The 26,275-nt window shown below is 51.5% G+C and overlaps 1 protein-coding gene across 1 annotated transcript in view; it reads right to left on the reverse strand.

The window, feature by feature from the left end:
* The window catches only part of VDR (vitamin D receptor), a 55,471-nt gene that overhangs the window by 13,439 nt on the left and 15,757 nt on the right, over positions 1-26,275 (reverse strand). The window contains 6 exon segments of the mRNA XM_006177649.3: positions 258-378; positions 639-823; positions 7,634-7,764; positions 19,272-19,306; positions 19,308-19,420; positions 22,317-22,399. Of these exon segments, the coding sequence (XP_006177711.1) occupies positions 258-378; positions 639-823; positions 7,634-7,764; positions 19,272-19,306; positions 19,308-19,418 (583 nt within the window). The 5' untranslated portion in view covers positions 19,419-19,420; positions 22,317-22,399.

A 26,275-nucleotide genomic window follows, 5' to 3' on the forward strand; every position in this document is an offset into this window, starting at 1 on the left:
GGAGTGAGCTGGGAGGGAGCCAGGGGCAGAAGCCTGGCTCACAGCGAGGAACAGAGGCTCGGCGGGCTGACCCTGCTCGCCGGAGTCCAGCCTGGCCTCTTCCTCAGCGTCCTCAGCATGGGCCCGCGGGCGAGTGATGCCTCTTCTCTAAAAACGGGGTTGTTCTGCAGGGAAGTACTCTCCTTCCATCTGCAGCAAGGACAGGTGGGCTGCAGAAGCTCTGGGCTCTCGGGGAGGAGGCGTGTAGTCCTGCTTACCTGGAGAGAAAGTGTAGTGATCTGAGCAGGAGGAGGACGAGTTTCCAAAGAAGCTGGGCATGTGTATGCAGGAAGACCTCAAAGGATGGTTCCCTGCACCCTCACCCATACGAACTGGAGGCTGGAAGAGAAAGGTGGAGTATCAGAATCTCGTATTTGGAGGGCATCTTCCTACCCTGGCCTGATCTCTGGCTGGAGTGGTTTCAAGGATGGTCTATGGGAGGGGGAGCCCTCCCCTGTGCCAGAGGGGCAGAGCAGCCTCCATCCCTTCCTGGGTTCTGTGCCCAGATCCCCCTCACCCTCCGTCCCACTCCTGAGCCCAGGCTCTGCTGGTGGTTCTCCATGAGGTGGGCTCATGCCTCAGGCCAGCGGGTGGCGTACCCGGAAGTGGATGAAGTCGGTGTAGGTGGGGTCGTAGGTCTTGTGGTGGGCGTCCAGCAGGACAGTGATGATGCGCTGCTGCTCCTCGGACAGCTTGGGCCGCAGGCTGTCCTTCAAGGCCTCCTCCTCCTTCCGCTTGAGGATCATCTCCCGCTTCCGCTGCACCTCCTCATCCGTCAGGATGACTGTAGAGTGGGAGCGGGTGGTCAGGAGGGCTGGGCCTGCAGCGCCTCCAAGAAACCTTCCTCCAGGTGTAAAGGCACAGGATGGGAGGGGCTGTGCCCTCACACTCGGAGCTCACGGGGCATCCCACCAGAGGGACTCCGAGCCCACACTATACACGTGTTCTATGCTGAGAAGGCAGGTGTGTGTGAGAGAGGAGGAAATGGGATTTGAGAGGTGGGATGTTTGGGCATTATTGCGGGAGGCTAGGATCTCAAGAACAAGGTGTCTGACTCTGGGCAAACTGAACTCTCCTGGCTTTTGTTTGCTTGTTTCTAAAAATGAAAATTTTGGACCATCTGATCTCTTCTAAGTCCCTTTTTTGTTCCTTCCTCCATAAAGTGTGTGTATATGGGGATCCTACCTCAAAGGACCGAGTGTTCTGAGACCTGAATGCTGGCCTAGCACAGAGCAGACGCTCACTAAACTTTTGATCTCGTCCCTCCTCCCTGCTCCCTAGGTTCCCTGGTCCTGAGGGATACACTGGGTGGAGGAAGAGTCACTGTCTGCACAGTCACAGTGCTGGAAGCTGGGAGATGCTGAGAAGACCCCACTACACGGCCATTCCCACATCCAAGTTTCCAGGCCCGTGATCTACTTTGACCAATGTAGAAAGACTACCTCATTGGTTCCCTGCAAGACAACCCATCCTTCCACTGTTCAGTCTTGAAATTTCTGCTCAAGTTTCCAAGTCCTCTGGAAGTCCCGGAGGATAACAGCTCACAGCCTTAATCTGGGGAGCTCTCTCCAGCGGCCACCCAGGGGGTCTGACCACGGGAGCCCCAGCCTCCTGCAGGCTGCGCAGGGTCTTGGGGCCTCGCTGTCCTGGGGCAGCTGCTGGGAGGGTGGGGCTGCGAGCAGGGGTGCCCGGCACACAGCCCTCCCGGCCAGGGCTTGCAGAGTGCTGACGGCAGGAGTGGGCAGAGGGGCTGGCAGCCTGTAGCTGCTTGCTCTGTGCTGGTGTTGCCAGGGCATCTGCCCACAGAACGGAGTTTCACAAGAGCAGGGAAAGGAACCACAACCTCAGAGTGGGTGGGTTCCAGGCTTTGAGAAAGGCCCACTGGCCCAGGTTCCTCTGGTGGGGGGAGGACAGGGGAAGTTGGCAGGGGGAGAGCCTGCGGGGGGTGGGAGTGGGCACAGCAGGAAAAGGAAGCCGGCAGCAAAAGATGGCGCTTTCCCTCCACAGCTGAGGTAAACCATACCTAGAGGAAGACAGGGAGGAGGCCACGCCCAGGTTACTGACTCACCTACCCAAAGAGCTGCCAGCCCTCCTCCCACAGAGGGTGTCTGCTCAGACCCCAAGAGGTCAAGCTGGATGGGAGAGGAAGGAGCAGGGGGCATCCCATCCAAGGGAGGGTGCAAGGCCCTAGCCTGGGGAAGCCAAGATTCCAGTGTCTGCTCTTACCTGCGCACCTGAGGGGCGGGCAGAGGAGGCAATGAGACGAGTGGGGGGGGGGCTGGCTAGGGGGCTGGCCCTGTGTGCCCACAGGCGTGTCTGCAGCCTGACGGGGCTCTGATAACCCCCTGTGATTCTGTGATGTCACTCTCCTGCTCAGAAACTTTCTCTGGACCCTTCCTGCTAACCATGTCCAAACTAAAATCAAGATTCTCCACTGATTTCACTTCCTAACTTTCCAACCTTATTTCTAAGGGCCTCTGGACATGCTGGGACTGCTGACCTGAGAACATGACCTGCTCACTCTTGCCACCACGCATTTCCCCTTGTGCATAGAAAGAGCCTTCATGGAAACTGCAGGCTCCCTAAGGGCAGGGGCCACATCGTAAAATGCCTGTTGTCTCTCCCACCAAGGCTGGCACAGTGGGGCTTCCTGGCCACCATGGTCCTCGCCCAATAGTCTGGTAGATTAGGACACCCAACATGTCAACACCGACTGAACCTACTATGTGCTGGTCATCGTCTGGGCTCAGGAAACGATGGTGGGATGTGCACCAATGCCACACGTACCCTCCAATGTCGGCATAGCACAGGCCAGTCCACCGGATCACTGAGTGAAGCTTACATTTTTAATTTAAATGATTGTGATTGAAGTTTTTTCAAGACAGAACACCTTGTAACGGAACACCTGTGACATCATGTAACCTTTTCTTGATGATTCAGAGACATCCCATTCTGAATAATTATAGGACTTTGCAGGAACAAGGTTATGAACTCAGAACTGCACAGGGCTGTTCCCTGCACTGTGTGACTCAGCCTGCTGTGGTTTTGAGCTCTTGTGCTACTTTTCATACCCATCTGCTGTGCTCTGTTAACCTACGTACTTATCTCTTCTTCTTGGTGTGTGTCTTTATCCCCCTTCAGAGTTCTAATCTGTTGGGAGCTAGAAATCCTGGTGATCAAGTTTTATGTAACAAAAAATACTGTTTTTTTTAGAAATACTTTTTGAAGAGTGATTTATTTAGTTGTTTTTTTTGGGGGGGAGGTAATTAAGTTTATTTCTTTATTTTCAGAGGAGGTACTGGGGATTGAATCCCAGGACCTCGTGCATGCTAAGCGTGCACTCTACCACTTGAGCTATATAATCCCCCTCAAAAAATACTGTTAATAAAAATAGAGTTTTTATGAAAAAGGGAAAAAATAGAGTTTTTAATGTACTGGGCACTATTTTAAGTGTTTTTTTTTAAAAATTTGTATTCTTTTTTATTGAAGTACAGTCAGTTTACAATGTTGTGTCAATTTCTGCTGTAGAGCAAAATGTTTCAGTTGTACATATACAGACATATATTCATTTTCATACTCTAAGTGCTTCTTATATATTAACTCACATTATTTAGTCCTTGTAATAACCCCTAAGGCAGATGCTACTATCTTCATTTTGCAGAAAAGGGAACCGAGGCCCAGAGAGGCTATACACCTTGCTCAAAGCCACACAGCTAACAAATTGTAGGCCTGGGAAGTTTGCTTTTTAGTGTCCACTACCCTACACTGCCCATGACTGTAATCAGCTATGAATGCTCAGTAGGACCCTGGTCCTCAGCCGTGGAGTTCGGACACACAAGGTGTTCCAATCCACCCAAAAAGTGTGGAAAGTTAAAGTAGCAAAACTTGTATGTGATAAAGTTCAGAGATTTGAGGTTAACCTTATGACATTGCTCCTTTCCATCACATCTGTCAGTAGCAACCACCATCCTGTGTGTGGTACTAGAGGAAGAAACGCTGAAATCTGCTGGTTTCAAATGGAGGCTGCCAATCCACGGTCCTCCCTCCAGGCAACACTGTCTGGGGACTAAGTAAATCATAAGTCTCTCACATATGCAGATGTCTTTGTGATTTATGAAATAAGTCATTTGTTTAAAGGGGTTATTAACTTCACAAAAGATTTAAAAATCATTTTCTCAATGAATTGCTACTTAAAAATACCATAACTATCATGTAGTAGTTTTGAAGTTAAAAGCCACTGAAGTTAGAAGCCCACTGATGGGCTCTCCAATGACTAAAGGCCATGAGCTGTGGACACGGACTTTGTGAAATCCGTGTGGTGGCTTAGGAACTTCTCAATGCCTTGCCGAGTGTGTAAATGGCTTTGCTCAAGTGAATCCCGTGCAAGATGGTCCCTGTTCCATGAAGCCTAGAGTTGGGGAGTCGAGATCTGAAAGCATGAACAACTTAAAAACATTTCAGGTTGCCACTGGTGGCCAAAAGACAACCTCGGGGAAGCAGACATAAAATTTTTCCAAAAGAATGACAGATAATACCAGGTTTGGGAGAGCTTCCTGATCCATAAATCAGCGGGAGATGTAGAGATACAAAGAAACATCACAGGGAGCTAATATTCATTCAACATGTATTTACTGAGCACCTACTACGTGCCAGGGGCTGTGTTCATGCTGCACAGAAAAGATGTACGTGTATACAGACATTGAACAAGTACACATGAAAGGTGGTTCTGGGCAGGCCAGGTCTACAAGAGGCCAGAACTCAACTCTGAAATTTCTTGGGCTCCAAGGGCATCGACCCGGACTTGAAGAGAGAGAAAGAGAGTTTTCAGTGGGAACAAACTCTCTTCAGCCCATCCCTTAGGGCCCCAGGCAGTGCCTGGAAATGCACAGTGGAGGAGCTCTGGCCCCCTGGCGGTGCCTGAGGGTGGTGCTGGGGTGGAGCCCACAGGTCTGGCCTCTGGAAGCACACAGACCTAGGTTTTAGCTTGGAGGCATGATATTTTAATTCCTCTGACTTTGCTTATTTATCACAAAAAAATAAAAATAGAAGTATTTACATATTTAGGGATAGTTGTCAGACTTTAACTAAAGAAAGCCCTAGTGCCTGACACTGGTACAGTCAGTGGTCAGCAAACCCTGGTTCCCACACTCATCCCCCTCCCCCTCCCCCTCTTCCTAGGCCTTCTCTAGGGAAGGGCCACCTCCCTGCCTTGACAGAAAGGAGCCTGGGTTTGCAGCTCCCTTCGAAGGGAGCCCTGGGGTGTCCTGTGGTTTTACTAATGTTGACAGTTGTCTCCAGGAGGCTAGGCAAGCCCAGGTGGTACATAAGCAGCTCTCCTAGAGATCTGAGCTGGGGAGCTCCAGGCCCAGACATATAGACAGGCCTCCCAGAGCTGGGCTAACCTGAGACAGGGAACTGTAGTTCTTCCTGGAGGACCTTCCCTTTGGGGCAGTGGAAAGAGTGAACCTAGTGCTGGTCCAACTTTCGGTTTAACTGGAGCTCTGGGGCCCTGACCCCAAGCGCTCAGCTCTGCCAGTCCATTCCTAACTCAGCACAGCTCTCTGCACTAGTGTGGCCAGAGTGCTGAGCACAGGGCTACCCAGGGCAGAGAGCAGGATGGGGGCTCGGGACTCCATCAGAGGGACAGAGGCTTGGGTTGGGGTGGCTGAGGCACAAAGCTGTGGGGGCCGGGGGTGGGCCTCCACTTCTGGATGGCTGACCTCCCACCATGTGGTGCTCCTGGGGCAGGGGCACCCTGAGACCCTCAAGGCCTGGCTCATCACGGGGGATGCAGTGCTCCCTCTGGGGACCAGGAGGGATGTAGGAGAGACAAGGAGTTGGAGTCTAGTCCCAACTTGCCTTCTGACTCCAATCGTGGCATATTTGCCTTTCTGGGTCTCAGATGATTGCTAAGTGTTCTTTCTGTCCTGAGTTGATGGAACATCTCCTTTCTCCTGGGACATAGGAGAGGCACCTTGGGCACATCAGGGAGGCTGGACCCGACTGGAACGCCTGTGGCAGAGCCTTACTGAATCCTAGCGGTGTAACTCCGGGCCGTTCTTGGTTGGCTGGAGCCTTAGAACCACGACTCCCTGCCCTGTGGAGGCTGCGTGCTCAGCAGGGGCAGGGGCCATGCATGCAGCATCCTATTTATGTTCCGCTTAGCACCTCGCGCAGGGCAAGCTGCACTAAGCCAACGTGTGAGAAGCCCCATGAGGCACCCAGGTCTTGAGCCTCCACTGCTCCAGGATAAACAGGAGCCGGGCGGGGCAGGGGACAGGGCTGGGAGTGATGGCGTGCCCAGGCCTGCACCCTCCTGTGGGGGCGAGGAGGCACGACGGCCTGGAAACTTCTTCCAGAGCTGCCAGTGTTGGCTGGGGAGCCGGGATCAGGAATGAAGAGCTGTGGCCCACCAGAAAGGAGCCTGTCAAGGCCGGAGGAGGCCTCCCTGGGGCCTCCACTCTGCCTCTGTTTCCCAAAAACACAGAATGTTTTTTCCTATCAAGGAAGAAATTTCCCATCCCCTCAGCCCTGTCCTGTGGCTTTTTCTTTGTAGCAGACACATCTTTCCTGTATTGGGCCTCTTTCCATGCCCGCAGAGAACTGGCCCCATAGCCAGGAGGTGACTGCTTCTGAATATCCCCACTGGCCTCCCCAGGCCCACAGCTTAGCAGGGCACAGGCCTAGTCCCAGGGCCAAGAGGGGTCAGAGTACAGACCAAAGACAGGGACAAAGCAAGAGGCAGGGCAGGGGCAGAGTGTGCAGAGGGCACCCATGCCCAGGCGGGCCCTGTGCCTTTGCCTCTAGCCCAGGGAGGGCGTGGCCAGCCCCTCCCAAGGTCTGCTGAATTCAATGGCTACTCTGGTTACCAAGTAACTGGTACCAGAGCTCAGATGCAAAGTCCAGAGGTTGGTTTTAATGGTGGGTCCTCTCCTGCAACCCCAGAGCTGGACAGGAAGTCCTAGAGGATTGCTCTTCTTTCTCCATCTGGATCTGGGGGTCCTCCCAGAGTCCAGTCCTTCCCCTTTCAGGATCCTTCCATCTGGTCTCCCCTGGGAATCAACCCTTGAACCCGCTCACTGAGCCAGAGTGACTGGAAGGCTAGGGTAGGGCAGGAACCCCTCTGACAGCCAGGCTCTGAATATTTCTCTTCCCCATCACTCCTGCCCCTCTTCACCCACAGCAGCCCTCTCTTCCAAAGTCCAAAGAACCCTGGGGTCCTTGAGCCTCATCCTTTCCCTGAAGGTCCTGGGAAGAGGATGCTGTAAGAACAGCAGTGATGTCTTCTAGGAAGACTAACTCGGGGGTTCATGAAGGCGGTGCCCTGCTTGTTCTTACTCACCGGCCTCGCACTGGAGCTGAGAGCCCTTCCCAGGCCTCAGAGACACATACGCAGATCCCAGAAAGGCTGGCAGGACCCCCTGGGGGCCTTTGACCTTGGAGTTCCAGCCTCCCCGCCCACTCACACCCCTGGTTGAACCCCAAATGCAGGCAGCTACGGAGGAAGGGCAAGCAGACCTCTTTAACCAAGCCTGTATAAACAACAGCCAGCGCCTTCCCCTGACCCCGCCCGGGCCCCGCCCCTGAAACTCACACTCTTTCATCATGCCGATGTCCACACAGCGCTTGAGCCGGCAGGCCTGGCAGTGGCGGCGGTTGTCCTTGGTGATGCGGCAGTCTCCATTGAAGGGACAGGTGAACAGCGCCTTCCGTTTCATGCTCCGCCTGCCGAGAGAGCATAGACCCTCCGCTAGGTCACCCACCTCCCAGTCTCTCAGCCCAGCCTACTGGAAAGCCGCTAGCGGGAGAGGAGGGTGGGGGTGGGGGTGGGGGGCTGTGACCACGAGATCTACCTGCCTCCGCAGCGGTTCCTTCCATGTCTCCCGCTGAGGATGGGGGCCCAGCCCCGCCCTTGGCCCCTCTCAGTGGTCACTGCTGCCCAACCCTCGGACTTGCTGTGTTTGCAAAGGGGCCCTTCTCTTTCATTGCCTACTCTGTCCCCATCATTGCTTTTACTTACTTCACAGTACTCTACCCGCACCCACTTTCTTTTTTATTACACAGGAAATATACGAGTGAATTTATCTAGCAATTTTTTTTTTTAAATACTGAAATCTGCCGAGTAGCCCTCACTGCCTTTAGTGTCATCATGAGAGGCAAGGATGCTGGTCTCAGCTTTAAGTTTCCTAGAGTTCAGAGGCTGGTGACTGGAGCATTCCTGTTCCAGGGACAGAGAGTGCACAGGTGCATGGAGAAGGGAGAAAGGCCCAAATCATAGCTTCAGACATCCAGACAACCTGCCCAGAAAGAGAAGCCACCAGACAAGCAGGTGGGTGCCCTGATGTCTGGCCTTGGCTTTCCAAATGGCAGAGGAAATAAGAGTTCTGTAAGAGCAGAAAACTACCAAAGGGCTCTTAGCTAGGAAACCGGCACCCCTGGTATCCTATCCTATGTAAAACTCTGTGTGTGTGTGCACGCACGCATGTGTGTGTGCTCACACACGGGTTCATTTTCCTAATTCTGGCCTTCTCCCCTGCTGCCAGCACATGGGACTTTTATGAGACTGCATGAAGGACATCTCCTTAGAAGACTTCTCAGCTTCTGTGTCCTAGAGGTTCCTCTCTCTCTCTCTCCCCAGCCCCTGTAAAGGGAGGCCCCACTTTTTTGCCCCAGGACAGGTGACAGGATTTAGCTGGTGAAGGATGGGGGCAGAATAACTTTCTCTGTGAGCAGCAGAATCTTCCAAGGAGGAGATGCCTAAGCCTCGAAAGCAAAATAGGCTCAACCCTTTCCCTTTCCCGGAGATGAGCTACTGATAACGTCTTCTCCAATGTCCTACACTAGTTATGTTTTTGGTGAAAATGACTTACTGTTCACGTTTCCTAGCACACCTACAGGGTTTAGGACAAACACATTCATCTGCCGACATGGACAGATGGGGACCAAACCAACTTGACCCATGGGAGAGGCGAGAAGAAGCCAAAGGAACAGGTGGTCACAGGTAGATAGATTCAAAGAGCCTTGGGGGACCCAAGAGACATTCATGCACCCCCTCATTTTATGGAGGGGACCCTGGAGGTGAAGAGACCTACCAGTGAGGCAATTCAGCAAAAAGTGAAGTTTCCCAAGTTGGGACCTTAGGAATGTGAAGCCCAGCTTTTAGCTTCCTGGACTGAACATACTGTTTCATCCCCAGACACTCCAGGAACTCAGTGAAGCTCAGCCCAGGCAGCTGGCCCTTGAGTACAGCTCAAGGCAAAGGACACCTTTGGGAAGTAGCTGCTGTTGGTTTTGGACCTTGGCCGCCGGCACCCTCCCGTCACAACCCTCATTACCCGATGGGGCCACCAGCAGGCTGGGCTCTGCGGGGAGGTGGAGGAGTGCTGGATATGAAGGTGGTTTAGCCCCCGGTGCAGCCCCTGCAGTGACTCCCCAGGGAGAGACTGCACACCTATGGAAACGAGAAGCCTTTCTCCTCGGGGCTCAACACATTTACCGCAGCTTCCCAGAGAAACAGGATATGGAAGCACCTTGGTTGCCCTGAAATGAGATACTGTCATCACCGCAGGGCACGTCTGTGTGTGCCAGGGCATGGGGCGGGCTCCCCCTTTACTCCTGTCTCTTTTTCTCACCTGGTGGTGCTTGAGGCTCCACCTGTTACCGCAAATGCACAGGCCCCAGAATGCCCATAATTCTCTAAACCTATTCAAGCACCACAAGTTTCTAATTAGAGCAAACTAACTGCCTTTTTTTTTCTTCCCCTTTTACAACTAGAATTTTGCTGAGGGCTTAGCTGAGGGCCTGCTCCGTCCTCCTACCCACTGCCTTGTCTGGCTCAGAGGTCTCCTTGTTAATTCTCCAGGGCCACAGTCAACAAGAAAATCATACATCATGCCCTCCAGACACGTGAGCCCAGGCCTCTTCACCAGCCCTGTGCTGGGGGCTGAGAGCTTCCTGAGGTCCCCGGAGGGAGGGGGCCCCAGCGTCCTTCAGAGGCCCTCCTCTCCTTCCTCAGGCTCTATGGGGGCTGCCTTGGGCCCTCACCAGGCACCTCCCCCAACTGCAAATTTGCTTGGAAAGAGATTTGGAAACTTCACCATCTTTCTCTGATCTTTCCCGTGTTGTAAATCTGAAGCCAAATCCTTGGCTTCCACACACGGGCGAGTTGGAGATAGCCAATCAGCCCAACCTGGCCGGACAGCAGGAGTGGGCTCTACAGAGGCGGGGGGGGGGGGGAGTCCAAAGGATGTAGAGCTGGGCGAAAGAACATACTGGGGAAGACGGGGACCAGAGTTCTTGCTTTCAGCCTGACACTAGTAGTATGAAGCCCAAGAGTACTGAGAGAGAAAGAGGAGGAGGAAGAGGACCACGATGAGGACAAGGAGGGAGAGACAGAGAGAAAGGAGGAGGGGGAGCAGGAGGAAGGAGGGAGGGAAAGAGGGAGGGGGAGAGAAAGAGTCAGAGACAGAGAGGGAGGGAAGAAAGGAAGGAAAGGAGGAATGAAGGGAGGAAGGAAGAGAAAAAGGGAGGAAGGAAGGGAGAAAGATGTTAAAAATATTTAATGTTTAATAAATATTTAATAGTTAAAAATATTAAAAATCCTACAGGCCAGGCACATGATCTGACAGCAGAGCTCAGACCTGGGGTCAGAATGCAGCCTGTGGTTTTTATCCTTTGCCACACCTTGTCCCGAAGCCCACCAGCCTTGTAGTGTGTCTCCACATTGAGCAAAGCAGAAAGCAGCCTGCACACTTACGGAGCTCTAAGATGATTGTTATTAAAACATACAGTTACCAGCTCTTCCCTGGCTCCTCTACACAGAGCATCAGAGAACAGGCTGGAACAGTGGCTGGGGAGACGGAGGCTGCACATCACGGAGTGCGTCATGACATTCTGGCTTGTGGGGTCACCGTTCGGGGGTGGGAAGCTCCCTCACTCACCCCCACAGGCACATCCAGGCCCTTCCCAGAGCAGGGATTCTGGAGCTGGCCCTCCAGGTGAGTCCAATTCAGTGCGGCGGCTTCCCTGGGCTCCGAGTCCTTCCCCCTTCTCCCGCCTTCTCAGCGTGCTTCCACATGTGGCTGTCATCTAGCTTCTGCCCCCTGGCTCCATGCTTTGTCCTGAAGATGCACGCCCCACCTGGCCTTCCTCCCAAAGCTAATTGCCTGTGAGCTGGTTTGGTTTTGAGAAACAAGAGCCTTGGGTTTCCATGGGAGCCCATTTCCTCAGCAGCACTCTGAGCCTGGACCCTGTCATCTTCTGGATGGTTGGCAATTATACCCTAGCTCAGGAAGGGGGAGTAGGGGTGGTGCAACTGGGCTAAATATAGATGCAGTTTCTAGAAAGCCAGGGGTAAGAGAGGACATTGACCGGTTCTTGTGCCAGAGACCAATTCCTCAAAGCTTGGGAGACAAGCAGTTCACAAAAGCACCAAGCGCCTGGGGCCAGGGTCTCAGACCTGGGACACGAGGGTCTTTTTCCAGGAGGTGACCACTGCCAGCAGAGACACACCTTGTAAAACGCAAGCCTGAGGCCAAGTACTAGCTCCGGGCTCTGTCTCCACGGCAGCTCTAGGGTCACAGGGTTCCCAGAGCCTGGTCTGGAAACAGGAGCCTGATAGGGCTCCTGATATGAAAGGCCTGTGTGGTCTGACAGTGAGACGTACAGGGCACTGTTTGTGTGTGGCGACATCAAGGGGTTCTCAGCAGGTGGGTTAAAAAAAATCCACCTTTAAAGGAAAATGTGTTAACACTGGTAAAGAGCATAGGCCTCTTGTTTGGAGGAGAATTTGGAAACACAGGCATATGTTGAGATATCGTGAGTCTGGGTCCAGACCACCACAATAAAGCCAGTATCACAATAATGTGAGCCACACAGCTTTTGGGTTTCCCAGTGCATATAAAAATTATGTTTATACTACATTGTGATCTATTAAGTATACAATAGCATTACATCTATAAAAACAATGTATGCACCTTAATTTAAAAATACTTTATTGCTTAAAAAAACGCTAATTATCACCTGACAATGCAGGGTTGCCACCAACCTTCCGTTTGTAAAAAAACACAATATCTGCAAAGTGCAATAAAGCAAAGCACAATAAACGGAGGTCTGCCTGTCTCTATCAATATACGAAATGCACAGAGCCTTTATCACAGTAAAGGCATTTCCAGGAATTTATCCTGCCGGTAGACCAGTCCAGGGGCCCAAAGACACATGCACAAGGGTGTTTACTATAGGACTGTGTGGAGAAGCAGAGGACAGAAGCTAGGTGCCCGCCAATAGGGGACTGGCTCACAATGTCACAGGACATCCAGACAAATGGCGTGACTGTGAAAGGGGCAGCGGAAGAATGCTGAAATGGGGATAGGCTTGAAGGAATGTTCTTTGGCAGGAAAAAGTGAGATGTGGAGCGGTGTGAATACTAGACTCCCATGTGTGTGCAGCTGAGCACGTACACACACAAGCACACATCCACACTTCTCTATAAAGAACCTGGAAGTGAACACAACGATTTGGTAACAGCAGATTCTGGGGAGGAGTTAGGGACCTGAGACTCGGTCCTAAGAAGGAGAATTACTTTTTACTTTTATCCCCTTTTGAACTACATCTTTTTTTTTTTAAACCATACATGGACATTACTAACCCGACAAAACAACAACAACAACAACAACAACAACAACAACAACAACAAAATCCATCACCCTCTATAACTAAAAAAAAAAATTAAATGAAAAAAAGACTTAGATTGATCTATTTGGGTTTAAATTCTAATACACCACCTTGGGCAAGTTACTTAATCCCCCCATACCTCAGTTTCCACATCTATAAAATGGAAACCACAATATAGAAGGGGGTGTTATAAGGATTAAATAAAGGAAGCAGGACCCAGTACAAATAAAGGGAAGGGAGAGACACTGGCAGGCAGAGGCGGTGGGAGGGAGTGCTGAAGGGTGGCTGAAGAAAGGGTGTGTACCCATCCCAGTGAGAATGCGAGGCCCTGGAAGCAGACTCCACAGCTTTCACCTACTCTCTGCGTGTCTGGTGCAGGGCTCTGCAGACAGAGAGGCTCGAAACATATTGCTGCTTCATACATTGTTGCTCCTGATGGAAGATCCACCACCCTTGTGTGAGCTGCAGCGACCAATGTCCAATTTCTCTGAGCACCAACCAGGTCCTGCAAAGCCCTTGATAGATCTGAAGTTCTCTGGGGCCCCTGGACCAGCCCTTCCTTTCTCACACCTGATATTTAACCCCTGTTCAGGGACCTTTTATCAGAGCCTCTTGCTGACACATCATAGTTACACACACCCAGGTTCCATGATGGAGGAGAGAAAAGGACTGTCTGTTCTCAGAAACTAAGACACTACAAAGGGACAGTGACAATAAGAGCCTCTTACTGAGACCCTTCTTTGCCAGACTTTACATATTCTCCCTGACGCTCCCAACAATGTTTCAGAAGAGGTATTATCTCTGTTTCACAGGTGGTACAAAAAGGCAATGGAAAGTTAAAGAATTTGCTTTATGTCACACAGCTAAAAAATGTGAAAGCTGAGATTAGAATCAAGATCTGTTTGATTCCAAAGCCTCTGGTCTTCTTACATAATACGGTCCTCATTGTGAATCTACCATATCTCAATCCAAGCCAGAGCAGCAGTCAAAAGTATGTCCCCACAAGTCCAAGAGCATGAAGCAGGGGCAGCTTGAAGGACTCCTGTAGGACAAAGAAGCCACAGGGCTAGAGGCAGGACCTGAGCTGGGCATTTTGGAAGTGTGGGGTTCCCAGGGCGTGCTGAGAGGGAATTCATGCCAGGGAGCCCTGAGGAGAGTGCTGGGTTCTTAAAGAAATAAAACACTGACCAAAAAGAAATGCACCATCTTCTCCGTATCCGTATTCTTGACATCTCCAGTGCCAATATTTGGAGAGGAGGCAGTGGCTCTCCAAATATTCTGGCCTCTACCCAAGCATCTGAACATCACACTTGGCCAATCCGTGGATGACCCCCTCACTCTCTTCCATTCACGTCCTTGAGCAGCTGTGGAGGGAGGCCAGCTGCCAAGCTGACCTGGACAAAGTCCTCTCCAGCAACACCGACTTCTTGATGACTCATTCACTTGTGCCCACAGGATGCCCTGAGTGCCTGCTCCTCCCCTCCTCTCTATTTACTCTATTGCCTTTAAGCACTTTGAGTTACTGGACATCTGCCCCACTTCTCTGCTACCCTTCACATCATAGCCCCTGTAAATATCATTTGGGTGAACTTCCTGAAAGCCAGAAAACATTCCTCATGTTCCTGGATCCTCACCAGCCTGCACTCCGCAAGACCTGTAATTAACAAGATCCCTGAGAACCTCGGGGCTCGCAAACCAGAAAGCATTTCTCCACACTGTCTTTGTTAGCTTGGTGCTTGCTGCACACAGCCTCGTGGTGCCCTGATTAAGGAGGATCAACAGGGAGGAAGGAAACAAGATTCAGAGGCAAAGAGTGATCTCTTTCTCAGTCTTGCCTTCCAGGACCATACTCTATTGAACTTCACCATACTCCTCACTGTCTTCATCAAAAGGGCCCCTCTGATTTTCTTCTCTGTCCTTCACACATTTCCCTTTGTATCAGAGCCTGGGCAAAGCCATCTATGACCAGAGATTCATCCACATCCACAGATCATTACTATACACACACGCACACACACACACATATATATATACACATACACACTATATATATATACACACACACACTATATATATATATATATATATATATATATAGTAACATAGATACTCTATGCATATTTTCCTCCTATGGCTCTTGCTTATGCTCTGGTTGTTAACATTATTGCCAAAACATGTAACCATCCAGAAGCCTGCCCATGTCCACGTTTTATTCACACCGGAGAATGTCATCTTTCTCTGAGGCTGTCCGTGTATTCCAGAGAAGCAGGAAGCAGAAACAGCACGAAATAGCTTGCAGGAGGAACTGGCCAGCAGGTCTCTAATTCCTGACCATAGATCAGTACAACTGACCAACCCTCATAATCACACTTTAGTTTGGCTATGAGTCTTGGACCTGCTGGGATGACCACAACTAGCTTCTAGAGCAGTTGAGTTTGACTATCTTTGGAGTCAATCAAACACTAAATGGTCATACTGGTCCCTAGGGTTGAGAAAATAGCCAGTGACTCCAATGAAGTGATGCTCTTTCCTTGGGAGCTGCTGTTGCAGGATTGCGTGAGCTCCTAGAGCAAGGACTCGGGTGCACCTATCTTTGTGTCCCCGAGGACAAGGTGCCCACCCCAGAGAAGTACCCTCCACTGACAGAGGCCTTCCTTCCCAGGATCAGGATTTCACAGATACAAGTGACAATGAAATTCTCAAACAACTATTTGAACTAGACTGAAGTGGAAGAATACCAAAAAGAATTTGGATGAAGCAAATGAGACAGAGGGGGAGGGGGGAAAAGAAGAGGAGAAATTACATGTAGACAGTCTGTTCCTGTTATTTGCGGTAATTGCGTTCTATAAAGCCATCATGAACACTGAATCAGCGAAATACCAAACACTGCTCCTAAGGGAATATGGGCTGGGTTCCTGCAAGCCTCCAGTCGCAGCATTTTCACCAATCCATCAGTACATAACTTTGTTTCATGTGTGTTTTCTGTTTATAAAGACATCTCATTTAATACATATTGTTGACTCATTAAGATTGAACTCACAGCCAGTAGCACTATAGCCCATGTCTAAACAAAGCTTGTCCAACACAGGTCTTTTCTCTGTAAGGCACATTGCAGCTTTCTTGGGCTTAGGAACGCTTGACAGCATTTCAGCACCATGCTTGGGGGCCATTTTAAATAATGAAATCACCAACAAAAAGTACAAATGTGCAAAAAAAGGTGGCACTAAAAAGACTGCAAGAAGGATACATTTATAGTGTGAAAGCTGAGACAGGGAGCAGAACATCTTGCTCAGCCCCAGCGGGGAGCGTGTGCATCGGGAGACTTGAGCATTTCCCCACTCTGCACGTGTCCACAAATGACCACAGAAGCACTGCAGGCATTGATTTTGAGATTACAAGTAAATTTCAGCAGGTGGTCAAATTTGCAGATACGTGGATGGACCTAGAGAGTATCATACTAAGTGAAGTATGTCAGACAGAGAAAGACAAACATCACTTACACGTGGAATCTGAAAAAAAAAATGATCCAAATGAACTTATTTACAAAACCCAGAAACAGACTCACAGGCATAGAAAACAAACTTTTAGTTACTAAAGGGGAAGGAGGGAAGGATTATATTAGGAGTTTGGGATTAACACATACACACTATTATAAAAACAGATGAACAACAAGGACCTACTGTATAGCACAGGGAACTATATTCAATATCTTATAATAATCTATAATGGAAAAGAATCTGAAAAAGAATATATACGCGTATATAATCGAATCACTTTGCTGTACACCAGAAACTAACAAAACATCTTAAAACAACTATACTTCAATAAAAAAATTTACAGATACAGAATGTACAAATAATGAGGATCAATTGTGTATATATGTGTGTATGTGTGTGTGTGTGTGTGTGTGTGTGTGTGCTTATAAAACAAAATTCAAGCCAAGCAACAGAGATGGTGGCTCTTCAGAAATTACAGCATGGCTCAGTCATCAAGATGGAGACAGTAAAGATACAAGGTAGTTAGAGGACTGGGTAACCAGAGGGGCTGCCCATAGTGCTAGCCCTAGCAGGCAGGGGTTGTGGCCATCAGCCATCAGCGGACTCTAAGGGGTCTTGGAGAGAGGGGCTGAGGATGGGTCACAGCAGCACAACATGCCCACACACAACAAGCCAGACTGTGGGTCCGTGGATGTACACACCTGCCGTCCCTGTCCATTTTCCCATCTCCTATGCTCGGCCCTGGGCAAGAGGAAACTTGTCTTCCCTCCACCTGGATGCCTAATCCGGGCCTTTCCCAAGGAGTCACAGCCTGGTGGCGTGTCCGAGGGCAGCAAGCCCAGAAGCACAGGGGTTGAAGCCACTCTAATGAGGAACTGACCTCTCACATGTCAAAATTCAACAAGCAGCCACCTAGGAGTTCCATTTCCTAGAGCTGAACCCCAAGAGGTTGTGGTCTGGGAAGTAAGAGGATTTGGGGGTGGGGTCCACAAATTAACCAAACGACCCTGAGAGCTGTTAGAGACTTTCGGGTTGCAGACTGATGAGATATAACTTTTATTTGCATCTCCATGTCGCCAGCTCCTAGCCCAGTGCTCAAATCATAGATGCTCATTAAACTCTGGTGAGGGAGTGCATGAAAGAAAAAACAAAAGGAGGGTGGATGGCTGGAGAGATTTTTTTTTTATTAGGGCAGTGTTCCACTAAGGACATCAGTATTGACCCATCAGGCTCAAATATATATTTATTTTTGTTATGCTTTATGTTTTGCAAAGCACTTTTAAATACGTTATCTCATTAATTCTCAGATTAATTCTATATGCTAAAGGAGTCAAGTATTAATACACCAATGTGGCTTGTTTAATTTTTTAATTATTGTTATTTTTTAGTGGAGGTACTGGGAATTGAACCCAGGACCTTGTGCACGTTGAGCACGCACTCTACCACTGAGCTATTACCCTCCTGCTATGTGGTTACTTAAGGTAACTGAAACATAAAGAAGTTAAGAGATTTGAACAAAGACATACAATTAATTAACGGCATGGCCAGCACTACAGTGCACATGTTTCTGCTTGGTCTTATGAAGGGAAGCAGGCCCTGATGTGAGCACCTAGACTCCTTCTCCGTTTTCACTCTGAAGGCAGCTCCCACATCCCCAGGCCCTTGTAGCAAAGGGTCCAGGTGGCACTTGGGACACAAGGCCAGGGCCCAGGAAGGCCCACTCCACAGAAAGTGCCAGCTTCAGGCCAAGGGAATGAGAGACGTGGCAACAGGACCTGGAGCCAGCAATGCTGCCTGTCTGGTTCCCCTGGCTGGGGAGCAGCCTGTCGGGAAGCAGGGGGAGCAGGCAACTCCCGCCAAGCCAAACAGGCAATTAGCACCCACAGAAACCCTGTGGCACAGCGATTGCTCAAGGCAATGAAACTCCAGGCCTGTCCTTCCTGGGACAGAGGGCAGGTGAGTCGGGAGTCTGTGTTTATAGAGCCCAGGAGCCCTGAGCTGGAGGGGGTACCGCACAGGTCCCGAGGCCTCTGATTCACTCTGCCCTCAGAGCCAAAGGGCCCTTCAGCTCAGGAAGCCAGGCCAACCTCCACGTCCTTGTTCTGAACTTGATTCGCTCTTTCGTCTTTTTGAAGGCTAAAGCCCTGCCCTTAACTTTACTCACCTCCAGTCAAGACTATTTATACGTAAGCTGTTTTGGCTGCCTTCTTCCAGGCTCGCGCTCGCTCACTCGCTCGCTCACTCTCTTTGCCTTTCTCTCTCTCTTTGCCTTTCTTTCTCTCTTTGTCTTTCTCTCTCTCTCTCTCCAATATATGCCAAATGCTAACTTTTCATGGTTCCCAGTCCCATCCTGTAATTCATCACTGCCCCATCCCCCCTCCCTGGCCCTGGGTGGGAATAGCCTTTGTCTTGTCTTTCTAGTACTTTCCCCACACTGTTTGCACCGGTAATGCTGGACTCACATGAGAAGAGAAGAGGCTGCTTGTAGAGAAATTGGCCCTGGCCAAACAGGAATGCCTGGGCATTCTGGGGTATTTTGGGCTTGACTTTCCGACCTGGGACAGGTAAGCCGTGGGGGCAGATCTGGGCCCAGATGGAGTGTGGAGGTCTAATCAGGGATGCAGTTTCCCTTGCTGCAAGGAACGGTTTGATTTGGATGGGGTGGGGAAGGAGGGGCAAACTCTGAGGCCAAGTTCTTAGGCCTCTCCCCCCTTAGACAGGTCATGCCTGTCTCTTGAATTAGGAGCTGTGATCATTGACGGGCAGGTTTGCTCCAGAAGGATCAACACCTGGGTCAGTGCAGGAGGCAGCAGGTCAAAGGGTAATGGGAAGATGGGGATCTATATGCCACCTCAGGAAAGCAATTTCTGAGTGGGTCAGAGGACAAGATGGAGCTGAGGGGAGGGGAGGAAGAAGACAGGCTCCCTGAGACCCTGTTGCCCCCAGGAACTGTGAGAGCTAGCACGTTCCTGGACCTGGTAAGGAAGGAGGCACGGAAAACACAGGGTCTCTTCCTGGCAAATCTGGTTCCTCTCCTTCCCCTTGCCCTTGGGGAGGACTCACCTGAAGAAGCCTTTGCAGCCTTCGCAGGTCATAGCAGTTGAAATGGAAGCCGGTGGCTCGGTCTCCGCACACCCCGCAGATGCGGGGCACGTTCCGGTCAAAGTCGCCGGGGTCAGGTAAGGAAGTGCTGGCTGCCATCGCCTCCATCCCTGCAAGGCCATCAGGCAGTGATGGAGGCTGTGCCAGGGTGGCCTGGCATCCTTGTCACCCCCACCCCCTCCTGCCAGGAGCCTCAGTGAAGCCTGGCAGCTCCCCAGGGCCCAGGCCCGAGCATGATTTCCTTGGTGCCCTCCGTACCCCTGGTCACTCTGCTGACACTGTTGGCCACCAGCAGAAGCCAGGATCCCCAACCCAAGTCAGAGCAACCCTGAGGTCGCGAGGCGTTGCGGTGAAACCGCTCACAGCAGGGCCTGGAGTCAAAGTGCCCGAGGGCAGGGCCTGTATTCACCGCTGCCTACCTGCCGGGCTAATAGCCTCTGCACCCCACTGTCCTCCTCTGAAGAATGCATTTGACTTCACCAGGTGGTTTATTGGAATGAACATGCACCCCCCACTGGCCTCTGCTCCACCTCAGCAGCGGACCTGCGCAGGTCAGAGGCCCCTCTTGCCCAGTGCCCTCCTAGAGAGAAGGGGGCCCTCCGACAGGCTCGCTGGCAGAGGGAAACCCTCAGCTCCTCTTCTCTTGAAGGCGAGGGGAAGAGAAGAGACTGCAGGCTCAAATCAGACCTTGTCAGGCCGGGCCACCTTCTTGCAGCCCTACGGCTTAGGACGGACAAGCCTGTGCACCTGCTGTCCTGGTACCAAGGTCATGAAAGTCTTTCTCTTTCTCTTTCTCTTTTTTTTCCATGTAAATTCAACACATTGTTCTGAACGTCCTGCTGAGTAATGTGAGTCATACACAATGAACTAATTTTGTCTCCAGAGATGGCTTTTATAAATAGGCATTATCATCTAGAGATGGATTTCATACTTGAAGAAAGAGGGGCAAGAGACGGAGGGAACACAATTGCTTTGAGAAATCCTTCTTGGGAAGCAGCTGAAAAGTCTTCCTTAGGCAAATCAGGACCTCGGCTTCACCTGCTGCCTCTGATCCCAACCCCGCTGTCAGCTCCAAGCTGCCTCTGGGATCCCTCAGGCTTCCCTGAAATGGCTTCAGACTCTGCTGCCTCCCAGTTTTATCTGAGTCCTCACAAGGGTCAGTACAGGTATTTAAGTGGCCCCTCGGCCCCAGGGCAGGAGGATCCCTCAGGTCAGAAGAGAAACAAGAGAGAAAGCCAGTGGTAAGGGGACAACACCCTACCCCCATCCCACCCCAGGGTGCCGTGGCCTCCCACTAAGGGAGAAGCAGCTTCTGAGGGCCCAAGGTGGGTGTCGGGCTCCTTTCCAATGACTAGGCCCTGGATCTGAGCCGAGGTTTGGCATATCAAAGCCCAGGAGGGTCTTATTTCATTCCATCTTCACATCACCCCAGTGAGGCAAGAGCCGTGGTTGTCACTCTCTTTACAAACAAGGTCCAGAGAAGCCCAGACACTGCGGTTATCTCTAGCAACTATGATTACAAAATGCACAAAACAAATGCTTAATTAAAAAAAAAATCTCATCAAAAGCCTCAAGCCAAACAAAGGAATTGGGGCAGATAAGGACTGATATTTGTCAGGCCCGGAGGGGTAGAGGGACCCCTGATCACAGAGAGATGTAGTAGTAGGTCCCCTAACTTTCTCTGTCAGTTTTTCCTTTTCTGGGGACTTTTAAAGTAATAGTAATGACCCTGTTGTCCACACTGATCACAGCTAGGTTGATACTTGTTAAACTATAATATTTATACACATGCAGAGAGAGAGAGAGAAACACTTAACAAAAAAAGGACAAAGAAACGATGAACAGAAACCTTTGAGGGAGTGAGACTGAGGAGGGCATGCAGAGGCTTTATGTAGCAGGCATATTCTATTTCTTTGAGTGGTAGTTATATAGTATCTTATTCTTTTTATTATTATTAAAACACTGTTTTATGTTTTATATGCTTATCTGTATATATAAAACATTGCATAACTGTAAAACAATTAAAAATCAAAGAATGCCTGTGGTCTTTGTCAACATTGTCCCTGTAGCCCATATCAAGTCCAGACTGACTTCCGGAGAGTCACACACATCCAAGAAATGGGCTGGGATCCCGGAGGCCCAGTACAATTGTGAGGCAAGAGGAGAAACTGTCTAGGATGCTTGTGGCTTAACCCCAGGTCATCTGAGATGTTGCAACCCCCAGTCATCGTGATGTTGCTGCAGAGTCTGTGTCATCCAGCGACCAAACATCCGGTAGATTTGGTGGAAAAAAGAGAAATGAAATGTGGGGGTGTAGAGAACTCAGTCAAATCAGTACAAGTGTTCAGCATCATATGGGCTCATTGGAGATGTCATGGTGCAAGAGAGATGCAACAACAACAACACCACAGCATGACAGCTGGGCCTTCCTGCAGCACAGTGATGTCAGGAAGGCTCCTGGCCCTGGGGGTGGGGACTCAGGCACTGGGTTAGGCCAGACAGAAGGCCCACAGTAAAGAGGGCCATTGCAGGTGAGCTGAGGGACAACTCAGCCCTGCTTGGGGTTATGTGCTGCTACCAAGAAGCCAGAGCCCAGGACCAGAGTTCAGAGGCTGAGAAGAGGCCCAGGCATGCATCTGTGGCCTGACAGCTGGCAGTGCCGGGAACAACAAGCAGAGACTGGAGGGCAAGAGAGAGAAAGGAGATGGGAGCTGGATAGGAAATGGTCTGTGGCCAAGCTGGTGGGCCCCCTGGGGTCCTGGCCTGGAGGTCCACAAGCCCCTCTCCCTGAATCCCTCCCTCTGAGCCCCCATCCCCACCCAGTCCTGGATCCAGGCAGCTGCGGGCTGCTGCAGACCCTGCTGACCCAGGACCTACCCACATTTGCCAAGTGCAGGGGAGTATCTCTTCCTCCCTCTGCCCTCGGCTTTCCCAAGCACCACCCGCCACTGCCCTCATCCCTGGGAATCAGAAAGCCAGGAGGTTGGCTGATGAGGAAACACCCACCTGAAGGAGCTGGGGGGGCAGGGAAGTCGAGCCCAGGAGTGCCCTTCTGTGAGGTCTCACAGACACTTCCAGCCAAAAGGACTCTGAAATGAAAAAGGGGAAACATTTTATCTACAGCTCAGCACTGCCCTCACCTGCTAGAGCTCTAGAGAGCCCATCAGGCGGGGATGAGAGGCCCTTCCCAGGGACTTTAGTCCCCAGATGGAGGACTGATAACTTGACAGAAGTGATCTATCTGTTGGGGGCAGACGTGTCATGCATCACCAGCAGGGCGGAGGTGGGCAGGAGCTAACGGCCCTCCCTTGAGGCCGGGGTTAGCAAGAGCAGCAGCAAGGGGTGCGAGGTGGCATCCAGCATGTGGGCAAAAGGAAACAGCCTCCCTGCTGCAAAGGGTGTTGGGAGGGAGAAAGGGCTTCTTCTAAGGAAGCTCAACTGCTCCCATGGCCCCCACCCCAGACTAGGGATGCTTGGAGAAGCAGAGCCAGAGGGTGGCCTGGCAGCTGCTGAGGGCGTGAAAGGGGACTGGCATCTCGGGCCACTGCAGAGGAGCCTCAGGGAGCTGGGAATGGTGTGGGCTAGGATGGCAGCCCAGGGCTTGGCCTCTTGGGGTGGCTTCAAAGACAGGTGTCTGGGATCTCCTGTCTGTGGAGACCTGCTGTAGGCGGAGCAGGTGCTGCAGGGGTTAAATACAGCAACGCACTGCTTTCAAACAGGATGTTTTCTGCCACTTTTAGCTCTTCCCCAGACTACTCAACACCCCCGGCCTCGGTGAAGGCTGAAGGAGGGCTGACTTTAGGGCCCAGACTCTGTGTCTTAGTGGCATGATGGGTCACTAAGGTGGGGCTAGTGAAATTTCACCCTTCCCACTTCCACCCACACCCAGCCCTGCTTGTCCACCCAGACAGATACACACACACACACACACACAAATACGTTTTCTCCCTTCGCTGACACCAATCGGAGGCGGCTGGGGAGATAACAGACATGCAAGTCCCTGCCCCTGAGCCCTGGCAAAGGCCTTTAAGGCAAACCCCAACTGGGGAAGGCTCAGACCCCCAGCTTTTGTTTCTCTGCCTCCTAGTGGCCAGACTAGGCAGGGAAGGACAGAGCCCAAGAGGCAACGAAGACCTGAGCCCTGTCCTAGAACTGTCAGCCCACTGACCCATGTGCCACCCCCTCAGGCCCTGCCAGCCTCCTAGGAACATCTGAGGAAAGTACTGGAGGACCGTCCTGAGGGAACAGTCAGCTGGGCTGACCCACTCCCAAGGACTGTGGGTAGAGGAGGTGTAACTGCTGGGGACAGACATGTTGCCACTTGTCCCCAAGCCAGGCTCTCCTTGGCTCCCTCCCCCTGTACTGCTCAAGGTCCCCCAGCCAACCAGGCTCCTCTGAGTTCTACCTCGTGGCCTTAGCAATTCCCCAGACTCCCTGCTGGCTCGTCAGGAAGGCTGAGGTGAGGGGCAAGTGGGCACAGAAGGGATCACTGCTTTACTGCCCTCAACCCCTAAGACATTCAGACATCAGACCTGAGGTCCAGGGAGACCACAAGCCCTGACCTTGAGAAGGAAATATATGAGCATTAACCAAGTGCTAGCCCAGTAACCGGCCCACAGGTGACCCCCCCAACACTGCAGTGAGGGGAGGAGCAGTCCCCTTGTTACAGATGGCAAAACCAAACTCCAGGGCACTTTGAGTGACTTGCCTAAGGTCCCCTGGTGGTGCCAAGAGCCACACGGGGATAGGCTGCCTGCAATACCTCCCCTTGCCGCGGTGATCACCAGTACGGACACTGACACTCCCCCCCGGCCCTGCTCCAGGCTCTTCCGGTACTCACTCATTTCATCCTCACAACAACCTCGAGGGCAGGTACTATTATCTCTATTTTAGGTCTGGGGAAACTGAGGCACAGAGAAGGTGACTGTCTTTGGGGCCCAGATTTGAGTGGAGGCAGCTTAGCCCCGAGTCTCTGCTCTGCCACATTTCTTAAGGTCTCAGTCATTCCCCACCCCAAGCCCCAGACGCCTTTCACTTCCACTAAGTCAGGGAGGGACAAGGAGGGCAATTCCTGGGTCATAATGGAAGAATGTCGTAGCACTTTTCCTCCCAGGGCTCCCCAAATCAGCCTGGATCCCCTCTTCTGCCAGCCAGCCCCTCTTATCTGGGGAAACCCCACTCAGCAGATGGGCCTCTCCACCCCATGCAACTTTGCATTACTGGAGGACCCTTTGAGGAGAGATTGTCCTAGATTTAGCCTATAGGTCCAAGTGCATGGAAAGTGGGGCAAAGACACAGGGTGAAAAAAAGACAAGCGGAAAAAAAACCCAGTTTAAAAGGACCCCCCCCCTTTGCCACGTCATACAATCCCCCACCCCCAAGTCATGCTCTGAGTGTAAGAACACCCCTCTGCTTTTGCTGGGGCTGTCCCTCACGCCACCTGCTCCCACCCCTGCTTTAGAAATCCAGGAAGCCCTAGCATGGAGGCTCGGAGAAGCAGGGGGGGGGGGGGAGCTCAGCTCTGCAGAAAGCCCCTGGCTTCCATTCCTCCCAGGTCTGCATCCCACACCCGAACCCCCGCCTGAGACTGACCCTGGGCCTGACCTTGCCTTCGCAAGAAATGAGGAGATAATGTGTTTCCTTCCAGTCATCGAAGCCACAACCACTGCCTCTCCCACATGTCTGCCCATCAGCTCACACAACAGGCACCCCATCTCCCAGCAGCTTCTGCGGAATGGGCATCCCCAGTCAGAGTCCCACCTAAGACAGTCTCGTGGGGTGGGGGCTGCAGGGTGTCCCAGGCAGAGCGCTGGCAAGACGAGAATCGAAGGGCTGCTGGGCTCAGTTTAACTCCCCCGCATTCCCTGGACCCTCCTTGGAGTCCGGAGGGCGGTAAGCTGCGACTCTGGGAGGACCAAGTGGTGGACAGAGGTCTGACTTCTCAGGTCTTTTCTAGCTCTGGAGGTATGCAACTCCATGGCCATGATGATAAGGCCTTAAGACCATTCAGGAAGTGAGTTTCCCACACTGCGCTTTGTCTCAGACCCCCCAGCAGTAACAGGTGAGGCCCACCCACCCTCAGGCGCTAAGGAGCAGGACAGGCATGAGGGATGTGGCCCCTCTGGGTCCCGTGGGGACTGGGAGCCCAGGAGAGGGGCCTCCCTCGGCAGGGTTGGGGCAGGAGTGATCAAAAAAGGCTTTCTAATTCTTTTTTTTTTTTTCCTTTTGTTGTTGTTGTTGCTTTTGGTGGGGGAGGGACGGTGATTAGGTATGTATGTATGTATGTATGTATGTATGTATTATGGAGGGACTGGGGATTGAACCCAGGACCTTGTACATGCTAAGCATGCAATCTACCACTGAGCTATATCCTCCCGCCTAATTCTTGATATTAGCTCAAAGCTTCCCCTCCTCCTAGAAAGAAACGGAAAGCTAGTGGTTCCCAGCAGAGGGGAAGAAAATTCTTCTTCTTACTAAAATTGACGCACACAGAGTCACCCACACGTTGGGCTCTCTCCGGAGCACACCAGCCATAGCTGCATCTGCGCTTACACGTGCACGCCCTTTTCTTGCTGTTTTCATTGCATCATCCTTGCAACCCTGCCCACGGAGTGCTGTACGCAGAGTGACCTACCCTACTTTTTACTTGCTGTGTCTTTGTTCTAGTATAAGGCAGGCACAGCGGTATCACGGCCAGCTGAGGTAGCCCCTTTCTTCCTTCTCCATCGTCTCCAATATAGACCCATATTCTTTTTCCAGAACAGTCTCAGCATTACCTCCCAGAAGAATATGAGGGAGAATAGAGTGAAAATGAGGGCAAGGGGAGAGGGCAAGGGGAGAGGGCAAAGGGAGAGGGAAGTGTACTAAACAATTAGAAATTATTCTCACTCTTTCATTCCCCCTGCCCCCGGCTCCCCAGTTCCTCCACATACATGCATATTTTAAATAGGGGTGAGAATGTTTTG

This window comes from Camelus ferus, chromosome 12, assembly GCF_009834535.1.
Source record: "Camelus ferus isolate YT-003-E chromosome 12, BCGSAC_Cfer_1.0, whole genome shotgun sequence".
Classification (NCBI taxonomy): domain Eukaryota; kingdom Metazoa; phylum Chordata; class Mammalia; order Artiodactyla; family Camelidae; genus Camelus; species Camelus ferus.